The 22,987-nt window shown below is 28.4% G+C and overlaps 1 protein-coding gene across 3 annotated transcripts in view; it reads left to right on the top strand.

The window, feature by feature from the left end:
* Positions 1-22,987, top strand: part of LOC123259514 (furin-like protease 1, isoforms 1/1-X/2) — a 117,046-nt gene that overhangs the window by 70,548 nt on the left and 23,511 nt on the right. For all 3 annotated transcript variants that reach the window (XM_044720067.1, XM_044720068.1, XM_044720069.1), the window contains exons 3-4: positions 19,989-20,210; positions 20,450-20,578. In XM_044720067.1, coding sequence (XP_044576002.1) covers positions 19,989-20,210; positions 20,450-20,578 — 351 coding nt within the window. The remainder of the gene's footprint in view (positions 1-19,988; positions 20,211-20,449; positions 20,579-22,987) is intronic.

Below are 22,987 nucleotides of genomic sequence, written 5' to 3'. Positions count from 1 at the left end.
TCAACTGTTGAATTAAATTAAATTGAACGACAATTGTTAGAGTTTCGACATTCTACTTGAATGCAGCTCTCCAAATTGATCGTTTATTAATTTGCTATTGAGGTCATGACCGTGTGTCTTTGGGCTACGAGTTTAATTATATGACTTTGGCTTGGTCTACCGCCCTTTATTAAGTTTGTTATCCATTGTTTACCTAGCTCTGAGTAATATTCAATTTATAACATTCTGTGTAATTAAATAAAAAACACCTTTTAATGTACTATCAAATTTTTAACAGTTTTTTTTTATTATAAAAATTATTTAACGCATTTTTATTCGTTGATTTATGCTTAAAATATTTGATTTATATTTACAGTAGATTTATATTTAAAATAATTTTCTTGAATTAAATTATCTATATTATTAAGAGAATTTTTTTAGTGAAATTCAATGTCATTGCAAAGGTCTTGACTTAAATTTGTGTCTTTTCAAGGTTGCATATTATTGACCGATAGTCAATTTATTATGGTAAGTATTTAGACTGCATTCGAAAATGCTCTATCTCTAGATACATAATTAAGAAATGACCTTGTATCTCGTGAGCTATTGACTCTTTTAAAGATATAAGCTCATCTCGACATTACACTCATCGAGACCTTTCATTTGAGTACCCACATCAATTTTTCATATATTTTATATATTTATATATATGAATATATGAAAAATATATAAAAATGCATGTGAGTACTCAAATGAAAGCTCTTGATGAGTGTAACATTGGGATGAACATATCTTCAAAAATGTCAATAGGTAAGAAAGTACAGTGCAATTTAATTTAATTAAGAAACGACCTTGTATCTTGAGAACTATTGACATTTTTAAAGATATAAGCTCATCCCGATATTAAACTCATCAAGACCTTTCATTTGAGTATCCACATCAATTTTTCATATATTTTATATATTTATATATATGAGTATATGAAAAATATATCAAAATGGATGTGAGTACTCAAATGAAAGCTCTTGATGAGTGTAACATTGGGATGAACTTATATCTTCAAAAATGTCAATAGGTAAGAAAGTACAGTGCAATTTAATTTAATTAAGAAATGACCTTGTATCTTGAGAACTATTGACATTTTTATATCTTTAAAAACGTCAATAGTTAAAAAAGTACAGGGCATTTTTAAAAATATCTTGTGAACTATTGACATTTTTAAAGATACAAGCTCATCCCGACATTACACTCATCGAGACCTTTCATTTGAGTACTCACATTAATTTTTCATATATTTTATTTATTTATATATATGAATATATGAAAAATATATGAAAATGTATGTGGGTACTCAAATGAAAGCTCTTGATAAATGTAACATCGGGATGAGCTTATATTTTTAAAAACGTCAATAGTTAAAAAATTTCAGTGCAATTTAACAAAAGTCATTATTTAATAACGCAAAATTTTATTTGTTTATAGCTCACAAGTCATGGCAGTCACATAGTGACTGCAAAGTTGCTAGTTTATTTTATATCAACTAAGAAAAATTTTTTAAAATAACACAATAAAATAATTTAAAGATAAAAAAACAGAAGGTAGCAATTTGATTTTTGGTTCTTTTGTGGTTACTGAGATTATATATAAACAAAATTAAATCTATTCTCCCTTTGTTTTTTTATTAACTTAGTAGTTGAAGTAAATTCTGTTTGAATTCAGAGGAAAATCACGTTTTCAGAAGAACTGTTATTTATCCCTTTGTGATGCTGTGAATAGAGTCTGGCGCCACGCTTTTCACCGGAATAAGATGACAATAGAATAACGATGTTGGCCGCATCCCCGAGAATTAGTTTTATACCATCTACTTTCTGTTTCATGTATATATATATATATATATATATATATATATATATATATATATGCTATATATATATATATATATATATATATATATATATTCATTTTTTTCTTGCTTTCAGTCATTTTTTCTATCTCAGTGTCCCCAGCAATGAACGTCCTAGATACAAAAGTAAACTCTTATGTATGCCTTGTCTTTGTCAAAAAAATCTTGAACCACAGTGAAGTCGTGAACCGCCAGTTGTCAACTTTCTTTCCTTCCAGAGCTTTACACTCCATTATTATCAGCTTTGCTTCCATTCGCTTCGTCATTTCAAAAAGCGTATTTCTGATATTGGAATTTGATCCTCTCTTTATGTTATCAAAATACAAATATGTGCTTTTCAATAAATATTTTCACTGCTATTTCCATTATGTTAAACTTATTAGATATTAAAGCTCTGCACAGCGAGCGAGAAAATTCTCATCTGCATAGTTTATTAATGCGCTGTTATGCCTCGTGATGAAAAGGATAGAGAAATTTATTATGACTATGAAAACATAAAATGTTTATACCAAGTGGAATTTTTTTTAACTTTATTAAACTATAATATAACGTGTAATTAAATTTTGAGCTTAATGTTTCAATGTTTTTAGTCTAGACATCTTGCTGGGGTACGAATATTTAATTAGTTTTTAATGATTAGATCTTGGGAATTTGTACAATAAATGAAGATGTTAAACTATAGGAATTGCAACGTTTCGCTGATTTATTTCAGCTTCATCAGGCAAATCTTATGGTTAACATCCTTGTCTTATTTTTACAAAGTCAATAGATGTAATAGAGTAAAACAGCATATTCATAATCTCAAACATCTCTTTAAATTACAATATTAACAACTTGTTAAGATTTCTCTCAAATACCATTTTAATTAATAAATTAATTATATAAAACAAACAATCAACAACGTCTAACAACGTCTGAGTTAGACGTTGTTGATTGTTTGTTTTTCATAATTAATTTATTAATTAAAATGGTATTTGAGAGAAATCTTAACAAGTTGTTAATATTGTAATTTAAAGAGATGTTTGAGATTATGAATATGCTGTTTTACTCTATTACATCTTTTGACTTTGTAAAAATGAGACAAGGATGTTAACCATAAGATTTGCCTGATGAAGCTGAAATAAATCAGCGAAACGTTGCAATTCCTATAGTTTAACATCTTCATTTATTGTCCAAATTCCCAAGATCTAATCATTTAAATATTTTTAAAATATGGACGAGAACTTAAATATTAATTTTAATTAGTTTATTCAAGAGGATATTAATGCGGCACTTTTCCACAGAAATTAATTTTCTCTTTCATGATTTAGTTTACTTTCAAGAAAATTAACTTAAATATTTAAATTAATTAACATTTTTAACATAAAAACAACGAATCAAAATCTCTAATTGCAATCCAAAAAAAGTTTGGAAAATCCAAAAGTGCACGACTCATGATGTTCATTTAATTATGAAATATTAAAAAAAAAAAAAAAGAATAAAAACAACATAAGTCGTTCAAAATTAGTTGCCGAAAAAACAGCTGTACTAGGAAGGTAATGCACAGGCGCCCCTGGTGGAATGAATTTACACATACATAATATGTACAGATATATCACCATCCATGTTCATTTTACATGGATATATATAGATATACAATCTTCTTGCTTTTTTATTTTATTAATTGTACATGAGCGACACTGAATTACCTAACCATTCGCATTCAGTGACCTACAATTCTCCTCAAGAATTAAAAAAAAAAAAATTTAATTCAATTGATGCATTTTTTCGAAAGTTAGAGTGTTTTCAGAGTTTTCAGAGTTTCATACATGACGGACAGGAAATTTTTTTGACCTATTTTGATGTTTTTTTCCGTTTCTAGTGCACTAAATCAATTTTTGGAAAGTGTCAAATTAATCTCCGTTAAATTATCTTGACGATAGTATGCAAAATATCTTGATTTCGTGAACTAACAAGACTATAATAATGAAAATAGTTGCCGAAATGAGGCGAAAAAAATTTTTCGATCGTAAAGCACTCTCTGATGCTTCGCATCATGAGTCGTGCAATTAATAAGCTTGATATAAATATTTAAAATTTTTTCATTGTGCTTACAGTTTCTTTCTATCGAAAAAAAAAAAAAAAAAAAAAAAAAAAAAATAGTTTAAACTTAAATTTAATCTTGATGATAGTTTGTTCCAAAGTCGACTCAATTATTGGCAAAACCTTAGAATATTAAACACAGAATCAGTCTTGTTGAACCACAAAATCAATTGAAACAAAAAAATAGCTCACCTGTAACTCATTAAAAAACGAACGTGCTAAAATATTCATTATAAACTTTTTTCTCCATCTACTTTAGCTTTCCCCAGCAAACTTTTATCAGTTTGCAACAGTAATCCCCGGGGAATATTTTCCATCGATATTTAAACGATTATAGCCCACAGCATCAGTAAATCCCCAGTCAATTATTCAAGATAATTAATCTTAAAAACAATCCCCAATCATAAACCATCTATTGTTTCGTAATATTTATAGAAGAAATTCTCGGATATTCATTTTTATCCTTCAATATTTTCGGTTCACTCGTTTCTTCTTTTTTACTTTCTCTTTTTAGTTCAACTTTCGCCCCAATAATCCCCAAAATTTCTTCCGGGCCAAAAGTCGCCGCGATCGGACTGCAATCATCAGCCTTTGACTTTTTCCCTTTGATTTTTTGAAGACTTTCTTCATTGCTACTCAAATTTCTAGTTTTTTCCGGCTCAGCTGCATCAGAAACTGAAAATTTGACCGATATTTTCTTTCTAGCTGAATCTTTCCCACCAATCGCCGATAGTTTTTGATGCTCAACGATTTTATCAGCCTCGAAAGTGCCCTCGAGCTTCCGCCTGTTTATTTTCCTCAGCTCCTTCTTTAAAACATTCGGCTTTGCATTATTTAGCATAAAAATGAATTTTTTCTCCTCTCTGCTGAGTGTCTTTTCCAGCGGCAGTAAATTTTTGGGCAAGCCTGCATACATTTCCTCAACCAGCCCTTTAATTTTCGCCTCTTCAAACTCTAACAATGAATCCCTCTCGTCAGCATCCTCAATGTCTTCATATTCATCGTCAGTAGCGTGCTTGGATCCTATAACAATATAGTACAACATAATAATAATAAATTCATTATAATAACTTAATAATCCAAAGCAAAGTATTAGTTTACAAAACATCGTTAAAATGAGTTTCGTAACATAAACCTTCGTAAATTAAATGCATAATATAAACTACCAAGCATATTAAATCATGCGGCTCTTTGATATCGTTTAAAATCAAGTCCTCCTCCTATCCACTCGACATAGTCACGTAATCTTTGTTATAGATATTTTGTAGGTACACTGCACAGTAATGTACTATAGATACTGCTTGGTGCTATATTTACTTTATACTCTGTTATGTAGCGTTCAGTAATTAGTAAGCACGAACGGGAGCTTTTGAGTGTAGGTGTGAAACTACTGGACAAGTTAACTTAATAGTTAGGCATCCAGCCAAATTTCCTTCCGCTATTATAGTCCAAAATAATCTTTATTTATACACAAACTTTGTTCGCTAAAATTATTCACTGGTAGTACTTATTACCTTCCTATGCACGAGCGATTTTCCTCGGCAATGGAAAACTATTTTAACAATAATCACTAATTTTGGTGATTATGGGTTTGTGAATTCCATATAAGGTTGTAAGATCAAAATAGACAGAAAAAAAAATTAATTTGACTCAAGAAACAAATTTTTCAACCAAGAACATAATTTTGAAAAGTTTCATTGTTTTGAATGAAGACGAAAAATTTTTGAATTAAGTTAAATTTACCTAAACCAAGAAAAATTTCTTAGTTTGAGAATTTTTATACTCAAATTAAGTTCTTCAAAATTATTGATTTGATTCAAGTAAATTTTTTTTCTGAAAAATTGAGCTTGAAAAATTAAGATATTCACTGATTTTTTTTATTCCATATTTTTTAATCGAAGATAAAAATTTTCTTTCCAAAAAATCTTCAAATTTTGTGATTTTTAGATTTGAATCAATACTTTGAAAATTATTCATGTTGCGCATCGAAAGTAAAACATTAAAAAAAAATCTGGATATCTCCATTTTTTATTTTGACGGCTAAAATATGAAAGCCTCTACTTTTGTATAATAATTCAATATGAATATTAAATTAATAAAATTTATCTTTGCAGTTTATATCTTCCAATCAATAATTAAAAAATTCACTTTATTTCATTAATAAATAAAACTGCTAATAATCACTAATTTGGGTCTGTAAATTCCATATAAGGTTATAAGATCAAAATAGAGCTTGAAAAATGAAGATATTCACTAATTTTTTTTTTCCATATTTTTTAATTGAACATAAAAATTTTATTTCCAAAAAACCTTCAAATTTTGTAATTTTTAGATTTGAATTAATACTTTAAAAATTATTCATGTTGCACATCGAAAGTAAAACATTTAAAAAAAACTACAAGTAAAAAAAAAGTCTGTGAATATCTTCATTTTTCATTTTAATGGCTAAAAATATGTAACCCTCACTTCCGTTTAATAATTCAATATGAATATTAAATTAATATAATTTATCTTTGCAGTTTATATCTTCCAATCAATAATTCAAAAGCTCGCTTTATTTCATTAATAAATAAAAGTACTAAAAATGATTATCATGAATAAACGATGGTTCAACTAAAGGTCTTGTAAAAAAAAAAAAAAAATAGGCCGCTATAAAATTGTAATTTACATCAATAAAAAAATTCCTTGAAAGAGCACGATGATAATAATAACGATAACGCAGGTGAAGTACATAGAACAAATAAATGATAAAAAGAACATTACCAGCTATAAAATCACCGCAGATCGAATCACAATCGCAAGGTTGATCTCCAGGTTCAAGGATTTTAAATTTTTTATCCGGTTTAAAAAGCGGTTTCCGCTTCTCACGATACTTAAGCTCATTTTTTTTATTCCTTACAATAATTTTTTTCCCTCGACTACCAACACCACCAACGGGGTCTTTGTCATCTTCATCTGACGTCGTTTGCTCCAGATATTTTTCGCTCCCGTCCAACTCACCCTCTTCTCCAGTTATTCCTATCTTTTCTATCTCGTCAAGTATCTCCTCTGTTGGTTTACCCTCGGTTTTCTCTCCCTCGACTATATCCGAGTTTTTCCTCACTATTATAATCTCTTTCATTTTAGAAAATCTGCCGGTTGTTTTCTTATCCTTAACGCCGCCAACTCCTTTAGAAGATCTTTCTTTTCGCGTTCCGCTTTTTATATTTCCCAACATTTTATCTCCTCGTAAATCCTCCTTTCCACGTTTAATTGATGATTCTCTCATTGAAAATACAGAATAGCCTTTCCCGGTGATCGGCTTTTCTCCATCGACAGCATTTGCATACTTCTCCTTTTCCTAAACATAAATTAAACCTCACACTGATAGAAGGATTTAGTACGGAGTACTAAACTGATTTAGAAACAAAATTTTTATTCATTTATTTGGGAGAAACAAATATTTTGTACCCATCAATAATATTTGTTACACGGAAAAAAGTAAACTGTAATATTCACTCGGATTCCGGTTAATTTTTATAGTTTCAAACAGTAAAGCGGACATCGGGGTCGCAAAAATATAAATATTACAGAGCTTAATGTAGAAAGTATAAAAGCCACAATTTATAATTTAATATCCAAAATAAGTGATTAGTAGCCGTCACTATAGTAAAAAACGACTCTTTCATCTTAAAAAATTACAGTTTCAAACAGTAAAAATTACCATTTCAATATATAGTCCATATTATGGGGAGAAGGGGAACTCGGATGAAAGAGAAGGGGGTCTCACTCTGGGAGAATTTAACATTTGAAACAGTAAAAATTATACTTTTAAAATATACATTTTACCAGTCTAAGCAAGTCAATAATTACAATTTGATTTTTATCGTTGCGTTTAAAATTTACCATTTTACTTTGTAAATACTGACGTTGCTTGTGTTAGAAATTTACTAACTTTATTTTATACTTTTTACATATCATAAGATCATTTTTTAGGTACGAAATAATAAATATCAAAGTCTGAATTCTTAGTTATTATACTTTAACATTTTAGACATTTACATAGCGAATATTACTGTTTGAAATAGTATTTTCTTTCATGTAAAGAGTAAATTGTAACGTTTAAATGGTAAATATTATAAAGTGAATAGTAAAATCACGATTTTACTGTTTGAAATGGTAATTTTTAGCAATTAATCATTACTTATTATAAATTGACTGTTATTTATTACAGTTTACTTTTTTCCGTGTGCAGTTTAATAAATGATTTCTTTATATAAACAAAGCCTTATTACATGAAAATAAATATTTAGTTCCACCAAATAATATTTAGTAACAGGTACTAAATATTTCTTTGGCAAGTATTGTCGGTAGATGGCTATGCTTTAATTCCAATGTTTATGTGATACATAACCTATTCACTAACTTAGATTATTTTATTCAGCTCGATTTTGGAAGATTTATTAAACCTTTAAAAACACACATAAGGTAAAAGCCCCAATAGATGATCACTCCATGTATTTGTATATCTATATTCACAAATATAGGTATACAAATACATGGAGTGATCATATACTGGTACATGATCATTTATTGGGGCTTTTACCTTACTCCCAATAAATGTCTTCTATTTATGTCTTTTCTCAGTGGAGTTTAGTTTACATTTCTTAATTTGTCTATTATTGATATGTTAAAAACTTGTTTAATTTTAAATTTTATAAATGTCTCAAACAAAAATATATAATTTAATGAGATTCTTTTTTTTATAATACCTTATATTTTTACTTAAAATTATTTATTCTAATTATTTTTATTTATTTTAAATTAACAAGTTAGGTTACACGCTAAAATTAGCTAAAAAATTAATTTCTTTGATACCAATAAACGATTTATTGAGTACCAATAAATCATTTGTTAAATCTTACTAAATATTTATTTGGTGGAATTGAATGGGCTTTAATAAACGATTTAGTACCTATTACTAAATATTTGGTAATGAAAGGTTTGTTACTAAATCTTATTAAATAGAACTAAATTCTTCTATCAGTGCAGAAATAAATCAATTGCCTTCCAATAAAAAAAAATTCTTCAACAAACCTTCACTAGCGTTTCAAAATAATTTCTCTCATCTTCAATCAATTTTGGATCTTCAATCTGCCAAATGGTCTTTTTCCGAATTTTCTTCCTATCCCTCTCGCTTTTTCTCCTCTCTTCAAATTTCTTATCCTTTGACATTGACTTGTGCTGTAAACTCTTGCCCTTAGCTTTTACTGAAAATTATTTCAATAGTCTTTGTATAAGATCCACCAAAATCAAAGACCGAGCGAATAAACAATCAAATGCAGTGTACCTCTGGCAGAAGGAATAGCGGGTTCAGACTCGGCATAAGCAACTCTTTGCATAAGGCGAGTCTCCTTTAACCGATTGTCTACTGCTTTTTCATGACGACTACATCTCTCCAAGTACTAAAACAGAAACAAAGTAACGACAACAATATTTCATCTACCTTTTGTCTCATAAATTTTAACCGAAAGCTCTTTAGAGCGAAAACAAAAGTTTACAAATTATCTTTACGTCAAAGGTAGAGTATATAGGGTATGTGGGATTACTGGGGTTACAAATGGATGACTAACTTTCGAGGATTTTTTAAAAATTCATTACAAGGTATCGGTAAAAGTTTTTTTTTCTTAGTCTCAGATAAATTAAATTTTCAGGAGGATTTTTTGTTTTCTCTTTCAAATAATAAAAACTCTTTATGGGATTTACTACTTTGGAATAAGGGAGAGAGAAAATAGTCATATTTATTATTCTACAAAGTAACAAAGTAACTGAGTAGCTTGCTTCATTTTTAATCAAATTATTGATGATACTATGTATACTTAGGTGTGCTAATATTCAATTTCCGTGAGGAACCTTTTAAAATTGGAATTTTAAGTTCCGCTTTTAACAGGAGCTGTGTTTGGGTATTTTCTGAGATATTTTGGGGGGAGACGATTTATTTTATTTTCATAGAATTTTTTAATAGGAGCTTTGTTTGGACATTTCCACTGAAATGTCAAAATTTGGCTGGAAGTGCCCAAACAAAGCTCCTGTCAAAAATTCTATGAAAATCAAATAAATCGTCTCCACTCAAAATATCTCAGGAAATGCCCAAACACAGCTCCTGGCAAAAGCGGAACTCCAAATTCCAATTTTAAAAGGTTCCTCATGTAAATTTAATTTTGGCACACCCTGATGTATACGGAAAAAAATTACAAAAATGATTATGTAAAAATGACCAACATATTTTTAATAGACAAAGTCGGTATTTAATATTGAGAGTGATTTTCTTCACTGAAGAATTTGCTTTGCCTTTTAATATAGTAATGATCTTACATGAGATTATAACCAATCTTTTCTCCATAAAAAAAAAAAAATAAAAAAAAGTAGTAATATCGACACTTACTTTTTACACAATAAATAAACAATTACCGTGGCCATGAGATTTTTATCATTAGGTCCGTTGGTAGTTAATGCCTCAGAAGCTTCAAGGATCAAAATAGTCCCGATATTATTACCAACGGCAATAAATTTGCCGAGTTGATGGGCCGCTATTGCAGTGAGACCTTCTTTGCAAACACGCGAACTTAGTACAGCGTCTTTAATCCCGACTAATACATCAAACACTTGTATCATGCCATCGTTATTTATAACGTAAAACACGGAGTAACGTGACGTGCTCCAGCATCCGCCAGCTGGAATGGATCTGTGGTGCCTTTATCCGTGTTATTTATGACAGTGATTAATAACTGGATTGTTCTTGTCCCCAGGGAAGGATTTAGACATCCCTATGTAATGTTAAGATGCGTCCTGCATTTTAAAATGACAAATAAGGATACTCACGTGGTGGAGATGAGGTTGCCCTCCTTGGTGTCCTCCGCCCAAATTTTAGTAGTCCAGTCGCCGATTGTAAGAAAGTTCTTGGTGGCAAATGGGTTCCTATCAATCGCAACCACAGGTCCGCAGTGGCAATCGAACCGCATCGACATTTTCTCAACCGGATTTTTACCCTTTCTAGATCCACTTACTACGATTCCGTTTTCCATTCCTGCCATAAATTTCGTCCCGATCGTCGGTTCGAATTGCAGAGACGACACTCCCACGGCTTTTACCGTGTCACCGCGAATTGGATTCTCTAAATCCATTATTAAAATCTCTGTTGGCTTTCTTAACATTCTGATATCCCACCAGCAAATAGTGCCGTCTGTTGATCCGGAAAAAAATTCAGTGTTTGTTTTTGAATTTGTCCAAAGTATGCAATTCACTGGATTTCTGTATCAGCAGATTTATTTGTTTTAATCTTTTTAAGTAAATTTAATATTTTTAAAATGATCAAAATGAAAAACGTACATTTAATTTAAAAATTATCTACATTATTAAGAGAATACTCTAGCTCTAGACACATAATTAAGAAATGACCTTGTATCTTGTGAACTATTGACATTTTTAAAGATATAAACTCATCCCAACATTACACTCATCGAGACCTTTCATTTGAATACCCACATCAATTTTTCGTATATTTATATATATATTACATATATGTATATATGAAAAATATATAAAAATGCATGTGGGCACTCAAATGAAAGCTCTTGATGAGTGTAACATCGAAATGAGCTTATATCTTTAAAAATGTCAATAGTTTAGAAAGTACAGTGCAATTTAACATAATTAAGAAACGACCTTGTATCTTGAAAACTATTGACATTTTTAAAGATATAAGCTCATCTCGACATTACACTCATCAAGACCTTTTATTTGAGTACCTACATCAATTTTTCATATATTTATATATATATTACATATATGAAAAATATATGAAAATGCATGTGGGTACTCAAATGAAAGCTTTTGATGAGTGTAACATCGGGATGAGCTTATATCTTTAAAAAAATAAATAATTAAGAAATTACTGTGCAATTTAACAAAAGTCATTATTTAATAAAGCAAAATTCTATTTATTTATAATTTTCAAGTCATAGCAGTCACTTAGTGACCGCAAGATTGCTAATAATTTTTTAATACTTTTTAAAGTTGTAAAAATTGATACTTAGAATTTAATTTTATCAATTTGTAATTTTAAAAATTTTTTTCTCATTATTACAGAAGTTGTAATTTTTCAATCAACTTGTTTTTTTTTTTTTTTCTTCAAAATAGAGATTGCAAAAAAAAGTTCTGATATCTCTGAACATTCATCCGTGCTTTCGAGCCTTTTTTTGGATCACTAAAAAGTACCAATTAGCCTAGACTCTTTTTTGTACGTTTTTCACAGAGACCATTTTTGACACTATTTTTATCAGAAAACAGACAGAGTATTAACTTGTGACTGTATTGTAGATGTGATATAAAAATAGGCGTATCACTGGTCCGAATATCCCAGCTGCAAACTTGTCCCGACATCAAACCACTAATCAACATTGACGGATCGTGAGGATTGAATTGAATGGTTAGCAAAGAATCCACAGCTTTCAAGCCCATGAATGCCACGTTCGGATTTTCTGAACAATTGAAAAAGAGAGATTTGTCCTTGGATAGAGTTATACTCACCAGATACTCCCGATACAATCCAGAATCTACGATCCAGAATCCGCAATCCACAATCCACAATACACATGCACCAACTTTGTTCTTTGCAAGGACCTTTTTTATCAGACTTTTTTCTTTACTTACCAATATCCCAGATGTACGAGCACGAATTGAGATCTGAAGAGACTCTTTGAAACTCAGTAAAGCAATACGAGGCAGCCAATCGCTTCCCCTGATCTGGCGACCATGACAGCTGGGTTATTGGCCGTGGTATTGCTTCTGGATCTTTGAAGGCATTTACAGTTCTAAAGAAAATTATTTCATTTTCTTTCCGTTTCACAAACAGATCACGACCTCAAAGTTCCTCTTTGTATTTCTGTTATCTGTTATATTAAATTATTTCACCTAATTCCCAACGGCAGCACCAATTCCGTGGGGATCATGTCGTCGAAGTAATTTTCGTAGATATTCACCGCGTTGTTTTGCAAAATGTAGTGCTCCATTGGCTGGATAATTTAATAAAAAATAATCAAAAAAAATAAAAGTTTGGAAAATCCAAAAGTGCACGCCTCATAATTTTACATAATTTTACAGCCACCCGTGGCTTATTATTCTACCGCTTGTTTCTTCTTTTTCATTTCGCCGTTTTTCCCAAACCCTCTTCCTCCCCACCGCTCCTCTTTTCTCTTCTTTAATTTTTTACACGTACATAAATTTTGTTATTTATCGGGGAAATTTTTCCGACTAGTGGACTTGAATTATTATTAAAACACCTATAAACAACTGGCCAAAAAGTCGCAATCTATTTTACAGAGATAATTATTTGTTTTTTATGCGAGAATAATTTTAAAGAAAAAAAGTTTGGAAAATCCAAAAGTGTACGCCTCATAATCTCATTTTCCATAATAAAATTGATTAAAATAAAATACAAAAAATACTTTTAAATCTTTCGCGCCATTGTCCACCTAGAAAAGAAAAGGTACTGCGCATGTATTGTAAACGAACCTTATTTACATAGATATAGATACACAAACGATTAGTGGATTTTTAGTTTATTGCTAATTATAAATAAACTACATTGAATTAGACCGTGATCTTCGAAAGGACTTAGTTTTAAATCATACTGAAGCGCATAAAAAATAAATAGACTTGATCAGTTAAGTTTTTCGGCAGTTATCGTGACCACGCCAGTTTCCATACATACATTTGGCACCCGGACGTCCACGGAATAATTTTTTTAAACATTTTTTTTATTTATTTAAAAAGCAAAATGTCTTTTAAAAATGTCATAAGTGTTGAAACTAGCGTTTTTCCATGACATTTATGTGTAAATATTGTTCTACAAGTGCGATAGAAAATAAATAGAGACAATTTTAGTTCAAGAAATCGCTCGATTTTTGTAAGGCGAGTATAGAGCACAACCTCATCTGCTTCGCTTATGAGGCGTGCAATTCCGCTTGATTCTAGACAAAAAAAATTTTTATTTAAACCTTTTTATAGAGTGTTTAATTTTCTATAAAAAAATGCCTTGATAATTCTTGTGAAGTAATTCGTGGTCGAGTTACAAAATTAGGTAGTTAAAAAAGTACTTATTAGTAACCTTTGAACAATATTTACCTTTTCTAATTAAAATTCTCGAATAAATAATTTTTTTTAGTTAAAATTTGAACTTTTCAAAGCTCTCTAACTTCAACTCTGAGTAATTAAAAACTCTACAACGCTTTGTTTATGAGGCATGCAAAAAAATATCAACAAAATTAAATTACACACCTCAGAAAGCTCGCGAATTTTAGGCGCCCAATTGTCGTATTTTTCAACGCGTCTGCGATATCTAGCGACGATTTCTTCATCATTGAAGTTAATATCCTTGGGCCAACCTCCTTCCAGATGATTCATCCCACTCTCCTTGGTCAGAACAGTTTCCGTTTGAACCTAGAAATTCAGAGCAGAATAGATACTTTGAAAGATAGTTTGAAGCAATCACGTGAAAACCCGTTAAATGTTTTCAGGTAGTTCGCTCATACAAAGTATCCTTTATCACGAACACGCCATTCTTACTCCAAAGTACTGAGAGTACTCTCTCAAGACAAAATTACTTTGAAACAGATATAAAAGATAAGACTTGATACTAGATGAAAACTTTTTTTCATTTATCTTTTTTCCATTAATCATTTAATGCTCTGTACTGAGACTTAGAAAAGAGGAGAAGTTAAAGTGAGAGAGACTTTGAAAACTTTAACGGATTGAAAAAAGATTAAAGCGATTTTTACCTCGTGTACTGCAAATTGTTTTGAGATTTGCACGGCTTTGTCGACTGGGTTTATTCTTACATAATCTTTCATAGCATCATGATTCGGGAATATGTTTTCCTCTACAGTGACCTCTGAGTCATCAAAAATGCATTGTTTTCCAAATTGTGATCTTTTTTTTACAAAAACTTGCTTTATTTCCATGATTTAAAGTTCACTTTTATCAATAATAATAACTATAATAATAATAATAACAACGATGACATTTAAGGTTAAATTATTTTTTAACAAGATTTATTGAAATTCAAATTAACTTTATATTAAAACATCGATCGTACTGCCCGTAACGTTTTTGCCAGTAATGCGAATCCAATAACCAAATTCGAATTTAAATATTTAGAGCGTAAGTTTTATTTCGCTTTTGCTCTAATATATATTACTGATAAATATTAAAGTTCGCCTTTAGTTAATTCGCAATTTGCTTTTCAATTTATCGCCGTTCAAATGTTTAATGCATTAACCAAAATAAATACCCGACAATTAAGTTTTAAAACTAAATTGAATAATTTATTGATTGGAATGAAACCGGAGAAAATAAAATTTTGGTCAGGATTTTTATCTCTTATTTTATTTTATTTTTTTTTATTTTTAATTAGTTTGTTTGCCTTCTCGGGTGTACTTTAATTAAAATAAAACAAAAAAATCCCTGTGTCGATGGAATTAACTGGTCTTGTTAATTGATATACTGGTTTTAAAAACTAACTTTTATTTTAGAGTTTATTTTTTGGGGAAAACAAAACTTTGTTCTTTTTAATCTCTGAAATAAATATCAATATAATCGAAACCTCTATAAATAACAATGACAATAAATAACCGAAAAGTTTATTTAACTTTCCATAAAATAATGTAACGCAAACAGATTGAGCAATAAACATTTGAACTAAATTTACTCTAGGTCGTTTGTGTTTTCATTTAGACTTTAAAGTAGCAGTAGGTGTTACCGTACGGTATTCAGGGATCAGTATAATATGTTCAATACTCACGCGTCCAGATATAAAGGTATATATTTGCTTAAATGTTAGTTGAGTTGAGTTGGGAATATTTGAATTGAAATTCACTGGAAGGTTTTGCTTCAATAAATAAAATGAACATCTGCTTTTTTAAACTCCCAAACTCCCCGAAGTATTAACAGAGTACATTCAATGTCTAGTCTAGTCTAGTCTCGTATAAATATACAAATAAAATAGATACTGCACCAGATAAATGAGAAATGCTCGGTAAAAGCATCTCCATTGTATTGTATCGGATACCTTGTATTACCGACAAGAATGTAAAGCGCATTTATCATTAGACAAAAATGATACCCGACAGTTATCGACAGCTTTTTTGCGTCTGGTAGATATATCTTTCCTGTCTTGTCTGTTATTCGAAAAAGAGAGTGCAGAAGCGTATAATATGTACTACTTTTTTTAAAATAAATATGATACGTCGGCTGATTAAATTGATTGATAACTTTTAATCTTGAAAGATACTCGCTGCGATCAGGAGGGAAAATTTCAGCTTTCAACAACGAACGTCAATCTTCAACACCTGTGACCCCGAGCTATAATATTTTAGGACTGCGGGCAGTAAGCTTGTGTGCGGAATATTTTTAAAAAGACCGGTTTTTTTTTAACCTTTATTAAATTATGAATAAAGCTCGGAAATTTAGAGGAAGGAAATATGTAATTAAGTTTACATATTTTTATTTTTTATACATTTTTTTAATGTGTAGAAATTTTTTTTCTATAAAATTCTCTTTTTATTTGAGTCTTCATTTCCAAAAAAAATATAAAATTGCATTTTTTAGGGGCGGTTTATTAAAAAAATTTTTTTTCCATTTTTTTATGACTTTTCATCTAAAAAAAAAATTGTGCAAGCTGTGATAAATTTTTTCAAATTAATCTAGGTTCACATAGAACACATTTATAAAAAAAAGAAGCCATCTGCAAAATTTTTAAATTAATTGTTGAAAATTTTTCAAGCTAGAATTTATACAAATTCATAAAAGTACACAGAAAAAAAAATTTACTTAAATCAAGTAAATAATTTTGAAGAACTTTATCTTGGTTTGAGGAGAAAAATTTTTAAACTAAGAAACTTTTTTTTAGTTTAAGTAAATTTTGCTTAATTCAAGAATTTTTCGTCTTGTTTTAAGTTAATTTTTTTTTTCAGTATAGTTTCACGAAAAATGCGAGGAAAGCTCTCTTAATAATTTATAATTTTATAATAAAATAAAAAAATGAATTTTTTGAATTTCTTCCTCCCCTCTAACAATGTATTGATCGTAAAGTGGCACTTTGAGGCGAGGAATTTCAAAGCAAGAACTTTTTATTGACGTGAGAAAGATAAAAGAGAGTGAAGGATGAGAAATGAATGATGACAGGTTGTGTTTTTATGTCTGGCTTAAATGACGCCGGTAATTTCGCGGGACATCAGACATCTTTTTCCGGTGAATATGTACCATTTCTCGGTTTTAAACAACTTGCCTAAGAAAATAGTGAGTGGTATAACTGTAGAGCTTAACATAAAAGACATTGCTCGTATAACTAGTGACTGTGCCGAGTAGAATGTCCACGGCGCTTTTGAGATTCATTATTTATCACTTGGGAATTTTTCACACGTATTGTGAATTTAAAGCGAAGAAAATCTGGTTCAACATGTTGCAAGCCGGCTGTGATAAAAGATTTTAGAAAGACTTAACTTACAAGACTCGATGATAGGTCAATGGAAATTCGTAATAACAATGTTAACGATAATGAATGAAAGATTGATATTGAAATCTAAATGTTTCTTTTTTTGTTTTAATTTTACTCGGCTTATATTAATGGATAGTTTATGACAGTCGGATAAGTGAGAAGGTGTTTTTTCATCTGAAACCAAACGGGTGTTAAATATTTGCAAATCGAGCCGTCAATCACCACCGAGAAAAGCTTTCGTCTAGACAAATAACAAAGTTAAGCGAAAATCGATCCCGGGTCAGAGGTTAAACATTTGAATAATCACCATAAAAAACATTTCGAGAAATAACATTTATTTTTGCTGGTTTTTATTGCCATGTTGGGTTTTATGAAAATGAATTTATTGATATTAAATGCTACGGCACAGGACGAATGACAAGATATTAAATATACACTGATAGAAGGATTTGTTTATATTTAATAAGCTTTATTAACTGTTAATAAATGATTTTTTAACATCATAGGATTTAATAAATATTTATTAATAGTTAATAAATTATTTATTAAATGTTAATAAATATTTTTTAACAGTTAACAAATATTTCTTAACAGTTAATAAGTAATTTATTGAGCGCAATTTATTAACTGTTAATAAATATTTATTAATGTTTAATGAATATTTGTTAACTGTTAACAAAAATTTATTTAAAATAAAAAGCAAAAATAGCAATTTTCTTTTGACACTTTTTATAACCCTACAGCTGGAATATATGATAATAATTCAATTCACTAAATAAATTAACCTTTGTAATATTTAAAAATATAAAAGATAATTATGAGCTGTAATAGAATTTGGTATTTTACAATAAACTTTATTATAATGTAATATAATTAATGCAAATAATTTATAAAGATGATTTTTACTTATAAGCAATCTTTATATCATATGACATTGCAAGCGAAACAAATTCACTTAAAAAAATATTTATTAACTGTTAATAAATTAAATATTTGTCTTCAAATAAATTAAATTATTAATAGTTAATAAATCCTTCTATCAGTGTAGAAAGATTTTATGTACAAACTGTAGATATACATAATAATATAATAAAGAATACTTATAATAATTAGATACACAATATTATAAAAAGAAGAGCAAAAATAATCAATAAATATCAATTATTTATACGTAACTAATTTTCTCACTTAGAAATTTATATTGAATTAAATTCGTAATAAAGATAAATAATATATAAAAAGATGCAAATAAGATTTAAATAAAACCTGTTTGAAATATCGACCTATACTACAAATATTTAATATTATAATTCTTGGTTGTACCTTATATAACATTGCACATGTAGACAGACTTGATATAGAATCAGAGACCAATTGATAATAGATATTCAACCATATTCTTTTTGAATACTTCTAATGAGCTTACATCTAATACTTCGGCTGGTAATTTTTGCCATAATCGTATCGCAGACATCACAAAAAAAATGTTTTAGATGTGATGTTGACAACTTAAGGATTAAATAATTCACATTGTTATTTTTAATTGCGATTCTCTTCAATCTTTTAGATTCACCTTCTAAGAACATTTCTTTTAAATAACTACACGGGAAAAAGAAAACAGGAATATTTATAGTATACAATGTAAAATCGGTCCCGTCGTAATCAAAACTAGAAAAATTACAGTTCGAAATAATATTTTTCTAAATTCAAACTTTGAATGGTTAATTTTCAGAGCCTTCAATGTAAATATTACATTTTACAATGTATATAATTCTTATAAAATCTGTAATAATTATAATCTAAAACTGTAATTTTTTCAGTTCTCATCACGGAGCGCCACGTTACATTATATATTGTAATTTTTCGAGTTTTCTTTTTTCCGTGTAGGCTTACCAATAGATAACAATTTATAAAAATATTGTAAACTAAATTTTTTAATGAAAAACTTAATAAACTAGAAATATTAAGCAAAGTAGGCAAAACTGCTAAGGACAATCCCTGGTTAAAGCACAAAGTACTTAACCAAATAATAATAAATCAACAATCTAATAATACAAATATTAAACAAAACCAAAGCAACAATATCAAATACTGTAAAGTAAATATTATCTACAAACGTATTATCTATAATCTTAGTTTCTAAGATGTATAGTTTTTAAAATGTATAAATGTAAATACTTAGACTTAAAGCATAACTTATATTTATTTAGATTTTTTAATAAAAATTTTTTACTTGAGAAAATAAAACAATAACTAAAACATGTAAAAATTATATAAATTTATAATAATAAACAATATTTGATACAATTAAGCAAAACTCGCGAGGAATTGTAAACGTATTATTATACATTTAATTACAATAGCACTTACAATCATGTAATTGCAAGAACTGATGTACAAATTTAAATATGTCAATAAATATCTTTAATAATAATAAAAATATGTAGCTGAATATTGATTTTAACCTGAATATGTTTTTTTTTGTTACAGCTTTTCGACGATGTGTATCATTTCGACCAAAAATTTGTGGCGAAGCGATCAGCGGAGCCCCATTTGGAAATGCACAGGCGATTGGAGGGAGATCCGAGGGTGCAAATGGTCAAGCAGCAAAGAATATTGTCACGTAGAAAAAGGGATTTTGTGGTAAAACGCGGTCCAGCTAGCTCACGCGCCATCTTGAATGATGACAGATGGCCGCAAATGTGGTACTTGGTGAGTTATTGTTTCGATTATTATTTAATATTTATCATTTATCACTAGAATTCTTATTATTATCAAACACAAACGTTGGAAGGGTATTAAGTAGTGGGTGTTTAGTATCATTCAGCGGATTAATCTGATATATGAGCATGTTTACGGTAATGGCCGGAATATGTTAATGATGTTTGACTAATGACGTGACGGAAATAATTAAACGCAGTCATAACTATTGTCGATGTTATATTCTGTAGAATCGAGGCAAGGGACTTGACATGAACGTCCAGGGTGCTTGGGCCGATGGAATTACTGGGCATGGTGTCGTTGTCACTATTTTGGATGATGGACTGGAAAAAGATCATCCTGATATCTACAGTAATTATGTGAGTCATTTTTTTATTGAGATATTTTTCTTAGATTTCATTAATTTATTTCGTCGTTTTAATAATTTGGGCATTAATTTTTTTTTTGACATAAACACCCTTCATTTATTATTCATGATTGTTATCTAGATATTTTTATTAAATACACTGATAGGAGGATTTATTAACTATTAATAATTTAATTTATTTGAAGACAATTATTTAATTTATTAAATTTTAATAATTATTTTTTAACATTTTATAAATATTTATTTGGGAGAAAAGTACATTTGTTAATAGTTAATAAGTATTTATTAATAGTTAACAAATATTTATGAACAGTTAATAAATATTTTTGTTGAGTGAATTTGTTTCGCTTGCAATGTCATATGATATGAAGATTGCTTATAAGCAAAAATCATCTTTATAAATTATTTGCATTAATTATATTACATTTTAATAACGTTTATTGTAAAGTATCAAATTCTATCACAGCTCATAATTATCCTTTATATTTTTAAATAAAAACGTTTATTTATTTAGTGAATTGAATTATTATCATATATTCCAGTTATAGGTTTATAAAAAGTGTCAAGAAAAATTGCTATTTTTGCTTTTTATTTTAAATAAATATTTGTTAATAATTAACAAATATTCATTAACCATTAATAAATATTTATTAACAGTTAAGAAATTGTACTTAATAAATTATTTATTAACTGTTAATAAATATTTGTTCTGTTAAAAAATATTTATTAACATTAAATAAATCGTATTAAAAAAATCATTTATTAACTGTTAATAAATATTTATTAAATCCTATGAAGTTAAAAAATCATTTATTAACAGTTTATAAAGCTTATTAAATATAAATAAATCCTTCTATCAGTGTAGAAAAAAATAATGTGAAATTGAAACTTCTAAATTTTTATTCAAGACAATTAATAAAAGCTTTCAGCGCGGATTATTTAAAATAATTAATAATAAATATTGATGGTTGTTTTAACAATAATAAATTTTAATTAGTATAATTAAAAATGAAATATTTGAAATTTAATGTAAAATCGCTGTTTGATTAACAATTTACGGACATTAATAATTAATTTCAAATTTTCATATAACGAAAGCGCTTTGAGCTTTCATTACGTCAGTACGTCAGATAGCGGGCAATATGATAGTTTAATGAGAGATAAATTATTATTTTTATAATTTTTAAACTGTTATTTGGATAGACGGTTAATCATTTATACGAAAATATTGTTCGATTTATAATTAAAATGAAAAGCTTTGATGTTATTGATATGTTTATATTATCATTTTTTGCTATTTTTATCATTATTAATTCATTAAAACACTCGAATTATGATTGCGATGCTAAAAATATAATATTATATCAGAGTAAAGAGAACGATGTTTGTACTTAACACATATTGTCTATTAAAAAAAAAAATAATCGATACCAAATACGATTTTGCTATTGCGAGGAACATTAAAACGGACAAACTCGAGAGAATTTTTAGTGTACTTTTCATCCTCGCTGCACTCCATAACTGTTATTTTATGGCGGACTGAATATTAGTAATAATTTATGAAAATAAAAACTTGCATTAGATTTTTATTATCGTCTTATCTAACTTTCAAATTGTATGCGTGTGGTAGGAACTTTTCTCTAGAAAATAAAATTTGCATGAAAATTCAATGAATTTGTTTACTTTTTTATTTTTTTAAGTAGTAAATTCAACTATCGTCTCTAATTTAAATCTCTAGAAAATCGAGCGCGCTTTTATCAAAATTTTTATTATCGACAATTTAATTAATCAATATTTCGTCTAATTTTAATCATTAATATTTAACCGTTGCCATAGTAACAATGATAACATCCCATCAGCTTTTTAATAAAAGATTTAATCAATAATTTTAATTTTGATTAAAATCGCTGATTTCAAAAAATTAAAATTCATTTTTTAGATTATCTCCCTATTGATAAAATTAATTTCTTATCAAGCTTTGGAATATTTTTAGCAGAATAAAATTTTCAAACAATCAATTTATTTAATATATTAAATCGCTGATTTCAAAAAATTAAAATTCATTTTTCAGATTATCTCCATATTGATAAAATTAATTTCTTATTAAATTTTGGAATAATTTTAGCGGAATAAAATTTTTAAACGATCCATTTATATAATATGATATCTATTTCTCAAAATATTTACGCGAAAAAAATGTATTACTATGGTAGCAAATAAATTTCTCTCTTCCCAATAAATAGATAATTGATACGTAAGCTCTGGCTTAGGGTTCATCTTACCGTGAATAATTAATAGATACATTAACGCAACAAGTTAAACCCTTATAAATAAATCCTATTACACCAAACCCACCCAATACTCGAGTGTAAATTTTACCGTTGATAGCTTGTTTTAAAAA

Source organism: Cotesia glomerata, linkage group LG2 (genome assembly GCF_020080835.1).
Source record: "Cotesia glomerata isolate CgM1 linkage group LG2, MPM_Cglom_v2.3, whole genome shotgun sequence".
In the NCBI taxonomy this organism is placed as follows: Eukaryota; Metazoa; Arthropoda; class Insecta; order Hymenoptera; family Braconidae; genus Cotesia; species Cotesia glomerata.
This window is presented reverse-complemented; position numbering and strand designations above follow the sequence as displayed.